General features: G+C 44.4%; 1 protein-coding gene across 1 annotated transcript in view; it reads right to left on the bottom strand.

Annotated features, from left to right (window-relative positions):
* The window catches only part of LOC115155830 (unconventional myosin-XVI-like), a 181,558-nt gene that overhangs the window by 18,041 nt on the left and 146,017 nt on the right, over positions 1–17,500 (bottom strand). The window contains 8 exon segments of the mRNA XM_029702807.1: positions 119–268; positions 1,672–2,026; positions 2,028–2,291; positions 2,293–2,930; positions 3,126–3,505; positions 13,695–13,956; positions 14,056–14,152; positions 16,780–16,882. Of these exon segments, the coding sequence (XP_029558667.1) occupies positions 119–268; positions 1,672–2,026; positions 2,028–2,291; positions 2,293–2,930; positions 3,126–3,505; positions 13,695–13,956; positions 14,056–14,152; positions 16,780–16,882 (2,249 nt within the window).

Raw genomic sequence — 17,500 nt, 5'->3', positions numbered from 1 at the left:
GACGAGGAGGAACCAAAGGAATCATTGGGATCGTTTCCTCTCTTCTCTTCTCCTCCTACCTCTTTACCCCCTATCGTTCAACGCATCACCTGACCCCAACACCTACATCGGCTCTTACCGTTGGACAGCCGGTTGCCGTTTTCAATGGGGGTGGGGCTTGGGGAGGGGGTGGCGTGGTTGTTGGCGTTCTTGTCCTGTAGCTGCGGAGACGAGGAGGTGGAGCCTGGGTGCTCCTCTCTACCTGGCAGGTTGATGTTGGAGTTGAACCCTGGGAGGAGGCACGCAAACAAACACACACACACACACACACACACACACACACACACACACACACACACACACACACACACACACACACACATTACAATGTTACTGCCATAGGTTTGTTTCCATACATTAAATTGAATGTCTAATATTAATCTGTAAGTCTAGTCGTGTCTAAAAGCCCCCCAAAAGGCCATGCCCCTTCTGCTTCCAAGAATCCTGGGACGATAATCCTGAATCACCTGCCCCCTTACCAGGCCCACCAGCTCAGAGAACCCTCTCAGACAGAATGTGTGTGTGTTGTGTTTGTGTGTCTGTAAGTGTTGCGTGATGGGAATTCTGCCGTCCTATATCAGGAATGCCTGACTCCTGGTCACAAGAGGACTAAATATAACCACCAGAATTCTCCCACTCAACAGGAGCCACTGTGGGTGTGTATGTATGTGTGTGTGTGTGAGAGAGAGAGAGAGAGAGAGAGAGAGAGAGAGAGAGAGAGAGAGAGAGAGAGAGAGAGAGAAAGAGCGATATGAATAGGGTTTTTTATGTGTGTGAGTAAGTGAAAATGTAAATGAAAGAATGGTATGTGTTTGTATAATTGTGTGTGAGTGTGTGCATAAATCAAAGGGAATGCTTCTCCTGTGACAGAAGTTTTGGGGGGGAATGCAATGTCGCCACCTGCCCTTTCCCCATGACATTCCTGCAGCATTCCCGTATCCCACAGGAAGAGCAGGCTGCTCGTCACAGGCATGGCTGGGATACTTCCCCTAATCCGCGGGCCACCCCGGAGCATCGGGTGTCACGGATAACTGTTTAGCGCAGGGGAGGGAACGGAAGCAGGCTGTCCCGTTAAGCCCGGCAGCATCTCCCGTTCTCAGATCCCCCCGCTATCACCCCTCAAAATAACACAGCGGTCAAGACCCTGACTACCAGCCTCCTCTGGCATGCAGACTCTTTCCATGACGCCAGGGGTTTCACTGGACAGATGAAGGATTAGGGCCCTAATGTAGACCACTACCAGAAGTAATCATGTGACCACAGAGAAATAATAACTATAACAGGCATCCCCATTCAGGTCAATGTATGTGTATGAGACAGTGTGATCACATAGAGAGATAATCGGTCTGCCCTCCTCCCCTCTCCCTTCCCTACGGTGGAGGCAGTGTCCAGGCGTGGTCAGGGTCGGCCCAATGCTGCCTCTTAAATCTGAGTGATGGAGCATCTTTAATGAAAAACAAAGGTTAACGCCAGGACACCAGAGAGGAGAGAGGGACAGGGAGAGCTTCTCGCTGTTAAATAACTGTTGGGATACACTCTAAGTTATGTAGCTACCTTTTAGGCTCAGGAGAAGTGTGAGAAGCAATGGAAAGACCTTAAGGGTGTGTGTGTGTGTGTTACATTGTGACTCACCTCCCTCCCTCATCTTGCGTCCTGTAGTGGTCTTCTTGAGCAGGCTGCGTCCAGAGCTGAACAGGGTGTTGAGCTCATCCAGGGCTGGCTGAGGGCTGGTCAGGGGTCTCCCGTTGGCTGGGTTGAACAGCAGGGGCGAGGAGGAGCAGGAGTGGGAACGGCGTGGCTCTGGACGGGTGGACTTGGCTGGAGAGTAGGGAGGGGGCTTCTCCCCTCCAGCCCTATGAGAGGAGGAGGAAGAGGAGGAGGAGTAGGAGGGTTTGGGAGAGTCCGAGCTGCCACCTCCCGTGACGGAAGCAGCCCGGGTAAGGGAGAGGATGCTGGACTCTGGGGGGAAAGGAAAGTGGGAGGGGGGGGCGGTAGGGGGGAGGCAGGGCAATGGGGGGAGGAGGAGGAGGGGTGAGAGGAGGAGTGGGCTTGTCTGGGAGGAGGACGGAGAGAGAGGGGGAGGAGTCAGCACGCTGGCGGGAGTACTGGGGGGAGAGGGGGCTGTCTGGGCCGGCGTAGTTCAGGTTGGTTTCAAACACAGGCAGCTTCTTCACCTCCAAAGGGGTGAGGGGTGACTCGTCAGACGCAGGGGAGCAGGTGACGGGGGAGGGGGGGAACACCAGGAGAGGGGGGGCGGTGTGGGAGAAGGTTGGGGAAGGGTGCAGGGATATTGCTGGCCCCTCCGGTGGCAGATGTTTGGGCCTCCATAGTGGTGGCTAGACCCCCCAGCCCTGCCCTCTTCCCCTCCCCACTCTGAGAGGGAGACAAGCCCAACCCTAACCCCCCTAACATCAATCCTAACACCTCCAACTTTCCAGCGGCCGTCGCCATGGCAACCGTGCTTCCCACCGGAAGTCCCACCTCCTCGGGCAGGAAGTACTTCATCTCCTCGTAGACGGCCTCGGCATCTCCCTGCTGGGGGCTGTCGGGTGGGTCCTGGTGGCCCCCTCCCAGACTGTAACTCTTGGCATGAGCCCCCACCATCTCTATGTACACATCCTCCTCATCCTGGTCATGGTGCAGGCTCAGTGTCACCCCCTGTGGGCCATCCACAGACGCTGTGTGCCGCATCACCCCCCCCAGTCCCCCAGCGCGGGACAGCAGGGCCAGTTTGACGTCGGCAGGGCGTAGCTGGAGGAGGTTAATGCCGGCAGCGTTGATCTCTTCGTAGGAGCCCGTGAGCTTGGTGTTTGGGCTCCTCTTGGGCTTGGGAGGAGGCACCTTCCTCATGGTGGTGTAGTCATCACTGTGGGGCCGCGGCTTGGACAGAGCTGGGGAGAGATGAGAGGAGAAGCAGTTCACAACAGTTCCACTGACAGCTGTGTTTTGGGGTTCAAAGAAGCTTAGGTTATAATAGTTGGGGTGTTGTGGTGTATATAGGCACTATCCATAGGAGACAGCAGTGTTTTGGGGTACATAAAGGCTGAGGTAATGATAGTTGAGAAGTATATCATAATTGTGTGTACCATCCGTAGGTGACAGCTGTGTTTTTGGGGGGCTTCCTGCAGGTGACCCGCAGCCCTCGGGGGTAGGACTCTCTCTCGAGGGTCCCAGGGTCAGTCCGGCACTGACTGCCTCGTACGACGCACTCAAACGAGTGTTGGGGTCCCGCTTGGGTTTGGGGGGAGGCTGTTTCCTTGGTGACGCCAGCCCCCCCACTCCTCCCCCATCCTCGTTGTTATAGGCCACCTGCTGCAGGGCTGTTTTGATGGATGGGCCAGGGCTGGAATGTACCAAGTTCTCCATAGCCAGGGGGATGGGCACTGAGCTGGAGCGGAAGTGGCGGATAGTCCGGCTCCCCCCACTAACGGAGCCATCTTGGTTTCTTCTGATCTTCTCCACAATCCTATAGGAGGGGGCAGGAAATAATATCCACATGATAAATAAATGAACATTTGACAATTTTCAACCCCATTCCTCTCTTTCCCTCTATTGCTCAATTTCTCTCTCCTCCTCTCTCCTTCTCCTCACCATGGACCAACACACCTTCTGGTGATGTTTGATCCTGGTTCCAACCAAACATAATAAACTGAATTTTTCTCTAGAGTGACAACCATAATATAATTACTTTTCATCTAATACAAATCCAGATCGGTGGGTCCCCCACGAGACGGTTGAGCTAACGTAGGCTAATGCGATTAGCATGAGGTTGTAAGTAATAATACAATTTCCCAGGACATAGACATATCTGATATTGGCAGGAAGCTTAAATTCTTGTTAATCTAATTGCACTGTCCAATTTACTGTAGCTATTACAGTGAAAGAATACCATGCTATTGTTTGAGGAAAGTGGACAGTTATGAACTTGACAGTTATGAAGTTGTTAACTTCTTTGGGGTAGGGGGCAGTATTTTCACGGCCGGATAAAAAACGTACCCGATTTAATCTGGTTACTACTCCTGCCCAGAAACTAGAATATGCATATAGTTAGTAGATTTGGATAGAAAACACTCTAAAGTTTCTAAAACTGTTTGAATGGTGTCTGTGAGTATAACAGAACTCATATGGCAGGCCAATACCTGAGAAGATTCCATGCAGGAAGTGCCCTGTCTGACAATTTGTTGTCCTTCTGTTGCATCTCTATCAACATTACAGCATCTGTGCTGTAACGTGACACTTTCTAAGGCTTCCATTGGCTCTCTAAAGCCACCAGAAAGTGGAATGGGGTGTCTGCTGTCTCTGGGCAAAGTGCAGCAGCAGAGTTTGTAAGTGGTCAGCCTGGGGACAGTGAGACTGGAGATGCGCATTCACGAGACTTCTCAATTTTTTTCTTTCAGTCTTTGAATGAATCCAACGGTGCCCGGTTGGAATATTATCGCTATTTTACGAGAAAAGTAGCATAAAAATGTATTTTAAACAGCGTTTGACATGCTTCTAAGTACGGTAATGGAATATTTCGATTTTTTTTGTCACGAAATGCGCTCGCTAGTGACCTGAACGCACGAACAAAACGGCGGTATTTGGATATAACTATGGATTATTTGGAACCAAAACAACATTTGTTGTTGAAGTAGAAGTCCTGGGAGTGAATTCTGACGAAGAACAGCAAGGGTAATCCAATTTTTCTAATAGTAATTCTGAGTTTAGGTTGTCCCAAACTTGGTGGGTGTCAAATTAGCTAGCCGTGATGGCCGAGCTATGTACTCAGAATATTGCAAAATGTGCTTTCGCCGAAAAGCTATTTTAAAATCGGACATATCGATTGCATAAAGGAGTTCTGTATCTATAATTCTTAAAATAATTGCTTTGTATTTTGTCAACGTTTATCGTGAATAATTTAGTAAATTCACCGGAGGTTTTTGGTGGGTATGCTAGTTCTGAACATCACATGCTAATGTTAAAAGCTGGTTTTTGATATAAATATGAACTTGATTGAACAAAACATGCATGTATTGTATAACATAATGTCCTAGGAGTGTCATCTGATGAAGATCATCAAAGGTTAGTGCTGCATTTAGCTGTGTTTTGGGTATTTGTGATGCATGCTAGTTGCTTGGAAATTGCTGTGTGGTTTGGCGCTCTGATTTATCACTGTCTGTTGTGAATAGTGTGGGACGATTTCGTCCCACCTCCCCTAGAGAGGTTAACTTCTCTGGGCTAGGTGGGACGTGACCGTCCCACGCTAGTCAACAGTAAAGTGAAATAGCATGGCGCGAAATACAAAACAGCAAATATATCATAATTTCAATTTCTCAAACATACAACTATTTTACACCATTTTAAAGATACACTTCTCCTTAATGTAACCACATTGTCCGATTTCAAAAAGGCTTTACAGCGAAAGCAAAACATTAGATTATGTTAGGAGAGTACATAGACAAAAATAACCACACAGCCATTTTACAAGCAAGGAGATGTGTCAATAAAACCCAAAACACAGCTAAATGAAGCACTAACCTTTGACGATCTTCATCAGATGACACTCCTAGGACATCGTGTTACACAATACATGTATGTTTTGTTCGATAAAGTTCATATTTCTATCCAAAAACAGCATTTTATATTGACGCGTGATGTTCAGAAAATGTATTCCCACCAAAAACTTCCAGTGAATGAGCACATCAATTTACAAAAATACTCATCATAAACATTGACAAAATACATAACAATTATTTTAAGAATTGTAGATACAGTACTCCTTGATGCAATCGCTGTGTCAGATTTTAAAATAGCTTTTCGGCGAAAGCACATTTTTCAATATTCTGAGTACATAGCTCGCCATCAAAGCAAGCTATACAGACACCTGCCAAGTTCTGGGGTCACCTAAACTCAGAATTAGTATTATAAATATTCTCTTACCTTTGCTGATCTTCGTCAGAATGCACTCCCAGGACAGCTACTTCCACAATAAATGTTTTTTGTTTTTTTTTTCGAAATAATCCATATTTATGTCCAAATGCCTCCATTTTGTTCATGCGTTCAGGTCACTATCCAAAGGCATAATGCGCGAGCGTAATTCGAGACACGAAAAGTCAAAATGTTCCATTACCATTCGTAGAAGCATGTCAAATGTTGTTTACAATCAATCTTTATGGTATTTTTTCCGAAAAAATGCGATAATATTCCAACTGGACAATAGCGTATTCATTCCAGAAGAAAAAGAAGTAGGGGCGCGCTATCGGGCTCGCGCATCACCAAGTCCTTGGTCACCAGGCAGTCCACTCATTGACTGAGCTCCTATTCTCTGCCCGGTTACAGGAGAATGATGAAAAAACTTTCTGAAGGCTTTTGACAGCCAATGGAAGCCTTATGAAGTGCAAGAAGAACTTCAATTCTCAGATCTCCCACTTCCTGGTTGGATTTTTCACTGGTTTTTGTCTGCCATATGAGTTATGTTATACTCACAGACATCATTCAAACAGTTTTAGAAACTTCAGAGTGTTTTCTATCCAAATCTATCTGTACAAAACTGTAACTTCCATCCGTATGCAGATGACACTGTTGTATACGCTACTGCCCATACAGCAGCTCAGGATCTGTTGACTCATCAATCTGCTTTTACTACCTTGCAGAAAGCATTGGTTGACCTGAAGTTGGTACTAAATGCTGCTAAAACCAATTACATGTTATTTTCTAAATCATGTAATAATGTAACTGGTGATATGTGCTTAAGTATGTTAGATTGTGCCCCCATTGATCGTGTCCCCGCCTATAAATATCTGGGCATCTGGATTAACGTGAAGCTATCTTTTAAAAAGCTTGTTGGCGATTTAGTCAGGAAATTAAGAATTAAGTTGGGCTTTTTCTATAAGCAGAGGGCTTGCTTTTTATTAAATAGTAGAAAACAGATCATTCAGTCTACATTTATTCCTGTTATAGAATATGGCATGAATGCAGCTACCAATGTTTTGAAACCCTTGGACACAATTTATCATAGCACACTTCGTTTTATAACATCTGACAATTCTGACACTCACCACTGCATCCTTTATTATAAAGTTGGTTGGACCTCGCTAAAAACACGTATGTCACTTCATTATTCTGTTTTTGTTTATAAAGCCTTACTCAATAAACTAGCAATTTACTTAACATCATTGTTCAAATATAGAAACTGGGATTACAACACTAGGTCACAGGGTCGGTTAATGCTGGAGACTCCACGTGTATCCACAGAGCTGGGTAAATCTACCTTTTCCTACCAGGCCTCTATCATGTGGAATAATCTCCAAGTAACATTTCATTTGGATGTGTTGTTGTCTCTGGGTCAGTTTAGGAGAAAGGCTAGGGATTTTTATATTTATAAATGTTTTTTATGTTTTATTGTTTATTGTGTATATACTATTTGCTATTTATTAAATGTTGTGTTTTAAATTATGTCCAATTTTATTTTCTGTATTGTTCTCAGGGCACATTTGCAAATGAGACCTAGGTCTCAATGTGTTTTTTCCTGGTTAAATACAAGTTAATAATTATCCATCCACAATGTATGTGTCACAGGCGTCGAAAGGATTAGACCAAGGCGCAGCGTGTTGAGTGCTCATCTTTTAATCAAAGCACTTCACAAAGAAAACAAACGACAGCCAAACAGTTCTGTCAGGTATACTAACACACTAAACAGAAAGCGACCACCCACAAAACCCAAAGGAAAACAGGCTGTCTAAGTATGGCTTCCAATCAGAGACAAATAAAGACACCTGCCTCTGATTGGAAACCATACTCAGCCAAGCATGGAAAACGAAACATAGAAATAGAAAACTCAAAAAAATTCCCCTAGAACCAAAAAAACCCAAAACACACAAAACAACCCCCCTGCCACGCCCTGACCATTCTACTATGGCAAATTACCCTTTTCACTGGTCAGGACGTGACAGTATGTCTGCATCATCTGTCATGCTACAAATATGTGCTAAAGAGGTCAATATGGGGGATGAAGAAACCCAATGTATTGCTTCTGCTCTTAATTGTTTAAATCTAATTGACTTGCTTTAATATGATATTCACTCTGGAATTTGATATTTCCTTCTCTAATCCGGGGGAAGCCATCTGTTTGTCCCTCTGGACCATGTGGGGGGGGGGGGGGGGGGGGGGGGGTCTGTCTGTGTGTCTGAAGAGGTTACAGACTTTGGTAAAAGTGGGAGTAGCGTAGTAATCTGGCATGGTACACTCCCACAGGGATGGTAGTCAATTGGATAATTATCGGCCCATCTCTAAGCTCTCCTGTTTGGCTAAAATTCTAGAGTCATTGGTGAATAGGCAACTACAATCTTTTTTAACTGTTAACAATACTTAATACTCTTTCTAGCAATCAATCTGGCTTCAGACCTAAACACAGTACCACTACGGCCACTGTACGTGTTGTAAATGATATTACTAATGCCCTAGATAATAGAAAGTACTGTGCCATCTTGTTCATAGATTTGTATAAAGCTTTTGACACTGTAGACCATGCGATACTTTTGGGTAAGCTGTCGTTAATAGGACTGGGATCGGATGTCTGTCGTTCGTTTCATGACTATCTAAAGGATAGAGGTCAGGCTGTTAGAGTCGACTGCATCCAGTTGGAGCCATTGGAGTTGGTTAAAGGGGTCCCACAAGGTTCTATACTTGGTCCATTACTGTTTACTCTCTACATACACAATATCGGTGATGAGATAAGAAAGTGTAAAATTCAATTGTATGCTGATGACAATGTCATGTACTCTATCGCTTCAACGGCTGACCAAGCATTATCACTATTGGAGACAGATTTTAAGATATTACAAGGGTATTTTATACAGCTGAAACTTGTTTTAAATGCAAAGAAAGCACATTTTATGATTTTTAATAGATTCAAAAAGTTGGTTGAAAATACACTTGCACTTACGAGCTCAGATGGCTCTCAAATGAATCAGGTGTCTGCATATAAATACTTAGGCATATTGTTGAAAGATAAACTGTCTTTTAAAATGCATGTTGACGAACTTTGTAAACGGCTAAAAATCAAGCTAGGCTTCCTCTATAGAAACAGGACATGTTTGTTCTCTACAAATAGAACACAAATTGTGCAAGCTACTTTTATGTCTGTTATAGATTATGGGGATATTATATAAATGCATGCTACGGCATCCACACTTAAATCGCTGGATGCTACTTATCATTGCGCACTTAGGTTTATTACGGGTGCTAGCTACAGAACTCACCACTGTGTTCTATATCAAAATGTGGGTTGGACTTCGATGTCCATGAGACGAGAACAACATGCTTCGTGTTTGTCTATAAAGCACTTCTGAATAAACTACCTTCTTATTTATCATCACTCATCAACATTAGAATTATAATTCCTAAAACCAGGTCTCAAGAATGGATTACACTTGAGGCCCATGCGATTTCCACAGAGTTGCGTATGGCTGCCTTTTCCTGTTACATTCCTTGTCTATGGAATAGCCTTCAGACTAAACTTAAACTTGAGACTCTTGTCCCCCTTGCCCATTTTAAACATTTATTGGAGGATTTTTATTTTTGTATTGCTTGTAACTGTTTCTGGTAATGCAAGTTCTTGTGCTGTTAGGGGAATAACCTATGTGTAAATGTAACAATCTGCTGCTGTATTTTTTGTGTTATTGTACCTAAACTGTATGTGTAAACATGTATAGGCAGGGCCCAGCTGTAAAAGAGACCTTGGTCTCAGTCTGTGTTCCTTGTTGAAATTAAGGTATAATAATAAAATTGTATTTTCAAACACAATCAGACAGGCCAATTGGAGGCTTATCGCTGTCTTATTAGCATGTTCAGAAGAAATACAGGAATACAATCAAATCAAATCAAATCTTGATTTGTCACATGCGCCGAATACAACAAGTGTAGACTTTATCGTGAAATGCTTACTTACAAGCCCTTAACCAACAGTGCAGTTCAAGAAGAGTTAAGAAAATATTTACTAAGTAGACAAAAACAAAAACTACTAATAAAAAAGTAACACAATAAGAATAACAATAATGAGGTTATATACAGGGGGCACCACCACCGAGTCAGTACGCGGGGGTACAGGTTAGTTGAGGTAATTTGTACATGTAGGTGGGGGTGAAGGGACTATGCATAAATAATAAACAGCGAGTAGCAACAGTGTACAAAAGGAAGGGCGGTCAATGTAAATTGTCCGGGGACGATTTTATTAATTGTTCAGCAGTCTTATGGCTTTGGGGTAGAAGCTGTTGAGGAGCCTCTTGGTCCTAGACTTGGCGCTCCGGTACCGCTTGCCGTGCGGTAGCAGAGAAAACAGTCTATAACTTGGGTGACTGGAGTCTCTGACAATTTTTTGGGCTTTCCTCTGACACCGCCTATTATATAGGTCCTGGATGGCAGGAAGCTTGGCCCCAGTGATGTACTGGGCTTTTCACACTACCCTCTGTAGCGCCTTTCAGTCAGATGCAGAGCAGTTGCCATACCAGGCGGTGATGCAACCGGTCAGGATTCTCTCGATGGTGCAGCTGTAGAACACTTTGAGCATCTTGGGACCCATGCCAAATCTTTTCAGTCCCTTGAGGGGTAAATGGTTTTGTCGTGCCCTCTTCATGACTGTCTTGGTATGTTTGGACCATGATAGTTCGTTGGTGATGTGGACACCAAGGAACTTGAAACTCTCAACCCGCTCCACTACAGCCCTGTCGATGTTAATGGGGCCTGTTCGGCCTGCCTTTTTCTGTAGTCCACGATCAGCTCCTTATTCTTGCTCACATTGAGGGAGAGGTTGTTGTCCTGGCACCACACTGCCAGTTCTCTGACCACCTCCCTGTAGGCCGTCTCATCATTGTCGGTGATCAGGCCTACCACTGTTGTGTTGTCAGCAAACTTAATGACGGTGTTGGAGTCGTGTTTGGCCACGCAGTCGTGGCTGAACAGGGAGTACAGGAGCGGACTAAGTACACACCCCTGAGGGGCCCCAGGGTTAAGGATCAGTGTGGCAGATGTGTTGTTGCATACTGGGGCGGCCCGTCAGGAAGTCCAGGATCCAGTTGCAGAGGGAGGTGTTTAGTCCCAGAGTCCTTAGCTTAGTGATGAGCTTCATGGGCACTATGGTGTTGAACGCTGAGCTGTAGTCAATGAACAGCATTCTCACATAGGTGTTCCTTTTGTCCAGGTGAGAAAGGGCAGTGTGGAGTGTAATTGAGATTGCATCATCTGTGGATCTGTTAGGGCGGTATGCGAATTGGAGTGGGTCTAGGGTGCCCGGGAGGATGCTGTTGATGTGAGCCATGACCAGACTTTCAAAGCACTTCATGGCTACCTACGTGAGTGCCACGGGGCGGTAATCATTTAGGCAGGTTACCTTTGCTTCCTCGGGCACAGGGACTATGGTGGTCGGCTTGAAACATGTAGGTATTGCAGACTCGGTCAGGGAGAGGTTGAAAATGTCAGTGAAGACACCTGCCAGTTGGTCTGCGCATGCTTTGACTACATGTCCTGTTAATCTGTCTGGCCCAGCGGCTTTGTGAATGTTGACCTGTTTAAAGGTTTTGTTCACATCGGCTACCGATAGCGTTATCACACAGTCATCCAGAACAGCTGGTGCGCTAGTGCATGCTTCAGTGTTGCTTGCCTCGAAGCGAGCATAAAAGGCATTTAGCTCGTCTGGTAGGCTCACATCACTGCGCAGCCAATGTCTGGGTTTCCCTTTGTAGTTCGTAACAGTTTTCAAGCCCTGCCACATCCGACGAGCGTCAGAGCCGGTGTAGTAGGATTCAATATTAATCTTGTATTGACTCTTTGCTTGTTTGATGGTTTGTCTGAGGGCATAGCGGGATTTCTAATAAGCATCCTGATTAGTTTCCCTCTCCTTGAAAGTGACAGCTCTAACCTTTAGATCGATGCGGATGTAGCCTTAATCCATGGCTTCTGGTTGGGATATGTACGTACAGTCACTGTGTGGACGACGTAGTCGATGCACTTATTGATGAACCCGATGACTGATGTGGTGTACTCCTTAATGCCATTGGATGAATCCCGGAACATATTCCAGTCTGTGCTAGCAAAACAGTCCTGTAGTGTAGCATCCGCGTCATCTGACCACTTCCGTATTGAGTGAGTTACTGGTAAATCCTGCTTTAGTTTTTGCTTGTAAACAGGAATCAGGAGGATAGAATTATGGTCAGATTTGCCAAATGGAGGGCGGGGGAGAGCTTTGTATGCATATCTGTGTGTGGAGTAAAGGTGGTCTAGGATTTTTTTTTCTCTGGTTGCACATGTGACATGCTGGTAAAAAGTTTGTAAAACTGATTTAAGTTTGCCTGCATTAAAGTCCCCGGCCACTAAGAGCGCCGCTTCTGAGTGAGCATTTTCTTCTTTGCTTATGGCCTTATAGAGTTGGTTGAGAGCGGTCTTAGTGCCAGCTTCGTTCTGTGGTGGTAAATAGACAGCTAGAAATAACTCTCTTGGTAGATAGTGTGGTCTACAGCTTATCATAAGGTACTCTACCTCAGTCGAGCAATACCTTGAGACTTCTTTAATATTAGACATTGCACACCAGCTGTTATTGACAAATAAACACACACCCCCACCCCTCGTCTTACCAGAGGTAACGTCTCTGTTCTGCCGCTACATGAAACATTCCGCTAGCTCTATATTGTCAATATCTTCGTTCAGCCACATCTCGGTGAAACATAAGATGTTATACTTTTTAATGTCCCGTTGGTAGGATAATCTTAATCGTAGGTCATCAATTTTATTGTCCAATGATTGCACGTTAGGAAGAAGAACAGATGGCAGTGGGAGTTTAATCGCTTGCCTATGGATCTTCAGAAGGAAGCCCAATCTGTGGCCCCTTTTCCTGCGTCTTTTCTTCACGCAAAAGGCGGGGATCCGGGCCTGTTCCAGTGAAAGCAGGATATCCTTCTTGTCGGACTCGTAAAAGAAAGAAGTTTCTTCCAGTCCACGGTGAGTAATCGCTGTTCTGATGTCCAGACAGTTGCAGCAACACTATGTACACAATATGTTTTTTAAAAAGTTACACAAAATGCAAAAAAACTAACGAAACAGCCCAGTTGGTTGGGAGAATGTAAAACGTCAGCCACGTTCTTCGGCGCCATCTCATTTTAGAATACATTCTAAAATGACAGCTTCTCTCCTTCCCTAGTGCCTACATTTGAAAAGATGGCCACCAAGCATTTTGGGACTGTCTTATATTTCAAACGATGCCAAATAAAAGCTGTATAATGCGCTGCAGCTATAAGACAAGGAGGCCAGAGTGTCATCACGGCGACAGCATTGAAACATTACCACATGCTGATGGTTTATCTCATTACCCTACTATCAATCATCATATGCAATTAAAGCCACCAGCCAGCACGGGCTCAATGACACCATTACTCACATCACATGACACAAACATTGTACACACACACAGGCACATAGACACACATATAACACACACACACAAACCTTATGACCTTGAAATCCTTATAGTGTCTGTGTTTGTTTAGAATTACTTACATTGATGCAACAGCTTCATAACATAGTCTAAATCATTATATTTCATGATACAATTAGCTTCAAACCAATGAAGAAACACAAAACCACCATGAGCGACTTCTCCACGAGGGTTGAAAGGGTTGGTCTCTTACCTCTTGGGTGTGTCCTCCTCTTTCCCAACTGGCTCGGGCCTCTCCCCGAGGGGCGGGCTGTTGCCGTGTGACCCGTTGCCATGGGATCGCTGGTGGTCGCTTTCACGGGCGATGTCGGAGGCATTCTGTATGACCAGGTGGTCGTAGGTGTGCAGGCCCTGGTCTTCTGCCCCCTGGAGGAACCTCTGGACACTGCAATCCTCCGTCTGTTGAGATGACAGTCTATGACGCACATGCTGTCTGGCCAGCCAGCCACGGATCACTGACAGAGGATAGGGGGAGAGAGGGGTTAATAATACGTGTGCGCACACACACACACACACACACACACACACACACACGGATGCAAGTTGTGTTGTACCTTTCTGGCAGGTGATGATCTTCCTGTGTAGTTGGTGGCAGCGGTCATTGAGCTGGTCAGCCTGCCAGTACCTCAGAAACACCTTACTACTGCTCATCTGAAACAGAGAGAGAAAGAGAGAGAAAGAGACAGACAGACAGACAGACAGACAGACAGACAGACAGACAGACAGACAGACAGACAGACAGACAGACAGACAGACAGACAGACAGACAGACAGACAGACAGACAGACAGACAGACAGACAGACAGACAGACAGAGAGAGAGACAGACAGACAGACAGAGCAACAGACAGAGCGACAGAGACAGAGAGAGAGAGACACAGAGAGAGAGACACAGAGAGAGAGACACAGAGAGAGAGACACAGAGAGAGAGACGGAGAGACGAGGAGGGTTGAGGTTCAGTCAGTTTCAGGATTCATTAAGTTTGTTGTAGTTCTCCATGTGTCCTGACAGGTGCACAGGCCAAGGGTCTGATATGCTCCAACACACCCAGACTATTCATTCCTATACACACTACTTCTCAGAAATGTATGTGTGTGGGCCTGGGTGCGTGTGACAAAGTGTCTGGGAGGCATTGTGAGAGAGCGTGTGCGTGTGTGAGCCGGGAGTCACCGTGAAACAAAGAGGTCACACACACAGGGAAGGGAGGGGGGAGATGTCATTGGCCGCTCCAGACTGCTGATTGGTGTGTGTGTGTTAGAGTCCTGCATCCGGTCAGATACCCACTGTTCCCTGTGCGTCACCCGCAAAGAAATCAGATGGCGAGTGGAATAAAAACATTATCTAAACCACGGGTCGGCTCGCGGTTCAGAACAATTACATTGCGTGTCGGACATTTTTTAAAACAAGATAATAGGGCCTACACTTTTTAAAAACTGAGGAGCTTGTTGTGTTGCAAATTCCATTCTGTGAGGGGCAAGGTTACAGCAACGCACGTATTGAGAGAGCGTGGAGCAGGAAACTGTCCATTATTTGTGTGTGTTGAAACATTCTAATTGTCCATGTGGAGAGCTTATGTTCCTTCCCCCTGTATGAGAATAGGCAACGACACGTAGCCAAGTTTACTTTCCCTGGCTAGCCTACCTCAGGTAAAAATGGTTAATGTAGGCCTAGCAAGAGAAATCAAAAGAGAGGTTATGATGGTGGAATAGGCTATACCATTTTGGAAACAGGTGCTGCATGAGTGAAATCCCCAGTTTGGAAGGACAACAACACAGCCTGCAAAAAGTGCAATCAGGTATTTATTTATGATATGTAATTCAGTTCATTATCAGTTAATTATTAGCCTACATTATTCAGGCTTTCGTTCATTTAGACCATAGCAGGCCATATAAAGTCTAAACCGGTGCGGCTGGTAAAAGTTTGAGTAGCCCATTATGCTATTCTGGGAATAGTTTATTTATATTGAATTTAAACTTTGATTATCTAAACAATATTGAATGTAAATCATCTATATATATCATTAGGTAAGAAGGCTAATAAGAAGGTTATTTTTCTCAAATCGATTTAAGTTGTCAATGTGATGCATTGTATTGTGAAAATAAAAAGATAGCCTGGCGTTTTTAATTCATGGCATTGTTTACTTTTATCCAAATGTTGAATAGACATGCAGACAAATTAATTCATGCAGCAAAGGAAACATAGACCATTACTCAGGAATCATGAAAACAATTAAATAAATTGAAGTTAGTCATACAGATCGGCTCTTAAAACAATTCCATGCTTGTGTGACGGGTTGCGAGAAAAATCTGTCCTGACGTCGGGTATTGGGTGGGGCTCAGAATTGATGTGGTCAACGCGGGGTGGGTGCGGCTCCAAAAAAACGGACCCATGCAGGACTCTAGTGTGTGTGCGTGTGAAGGCTAGTGGGGTTGTTTGGGTGGCAGCTGTAATAGGGTTTAATGAGGAGTCCATGGGATTTCATTCTGGGCTCAAATTATTTATCTTCCCATACTTTGTTTTTGAGCACAGAGTGGAGAGAGAGTGGAGAGAGATTGGGTCTAATTGTGTTAGACCCAATCTCTCTCTTTCTCTCTCTCTCTCTCTCTGCTCAGATCATGAGAAAACAAAAAGGTAATTACTTGACACAGTGGAAAGAATTAACAAAAACACTGAGCAAACTAGAATGCTATTTGGCCCTAAACAGAGAGTACACAGTGGCAGAGTACCTGACCACTGTGACTGACCCTCTCAAGAGAAGACAGGCTATGTGCCCACTGCCCACAGAATGAGGGGGACACTGAGCTGCACTTCCTAACCTGCTAACATGACCATATTACAAACACATATTTCCCTCCTATTACACAGATCCACAAAGAATTCTGAAACAAACCCAATTTGTGACCTGTTGCCACAGGAAAAGGGCAACCAGTGAAGAACAAACACCGTTGTAAATACAACCCATATTTATGTTTATTTATTTTCACTTTTGTACTTTAACTATTTGCACATCGTTACAACACTGTATATAGACATAATATGAGACTTGAAATGTCTTTCTTCTTTTTGAACTTCTGTGAGTGTAATGTTTACTGTTAATGTTTGTTGTTTATTTCACTTTTGTTTATTATCTACTTCACTTGCTTTGGCAATGTTAGCATATGTTTCCTATGGCATTAAAGCCCTTACATGTAATTGAATTGAGAGAGAGAGAGTGAGAGTGGGAGTGAAAGAGAGAGAGAGAGAGAGTGAAAATAGGGGAGCAGTGACACCGCTACACACCTGCCATCCTTGGAGTTTGCACTGCTGCAGGACAAAGCGACATTTCTCCTCCGAGGGCAGCTTCTTTTTGTCAGCTAGAGTGGTGTCCACTAGGTCTCTGTACCTGAGACACAAACAATAGAGAAACCATCAACACACATCTTATTACATCGGATCAATACATCCATAACATATGGAGGGAAAGGATTTCAGTGTGACACGGTCTTTGTGTTTGTAAGAAGTAGGCTGAACGTCCCCGGCCACCCTTACAGAAAAAAATACACATTTGTTTTTTTGATCACGTGATTTTATGTGATGTCAATGTGAAAACATGTAACTGAGAGTTACATTTTCACATGTGAAAGTTATTGATGTGATACTGCAAATCCGATTTTCACATGTGAAAACGCAATTCCATATATGAGAGTTAGATGAGTGCCATCTGCACTGCTATTTTAGTTATTAGTTAATCTGACTATTCTTTCATCATGGATTTCATTTTCTTATTTCAAAAATTTGGGGGTTTTCTGTATAGTTGTTTAATGTTGGTGGTGCATATTATTCTGTTTTAACGTTACTCCTGAAGAGTATAATAACTTTTCTTGAGTGTATTTTTAACAGAGCTGATATTTCCTTTGAAATCCAAAGGGTAGGAATACAGGTGAAATCAGTTCTTGATCAGAGTAGCAGGAAGATCGGAATGCCGTGAACCAAGATGCTGTGATTTCAAATCCCAGATGAG

Source organism: Salmo trutta, chromosome 20 (assembly GCF_901001165.1).
Source record: "Salmo trutta chromosome 20, fSalTru1.1, whole genome shotgun sequence".
In the NCBI taxonomy this organism is placed as follows: domain Eukaryota; kingdom Metazoa; phylum Chordata; class Actinopteri; order Salmoniformes; family Salmonidae; genus Salmo; species Salmo trutta.
Note: the sequence above shows the minus strand (reverse complement) of the source record. Positions and strands in the feature narration are given on the sequence as shown.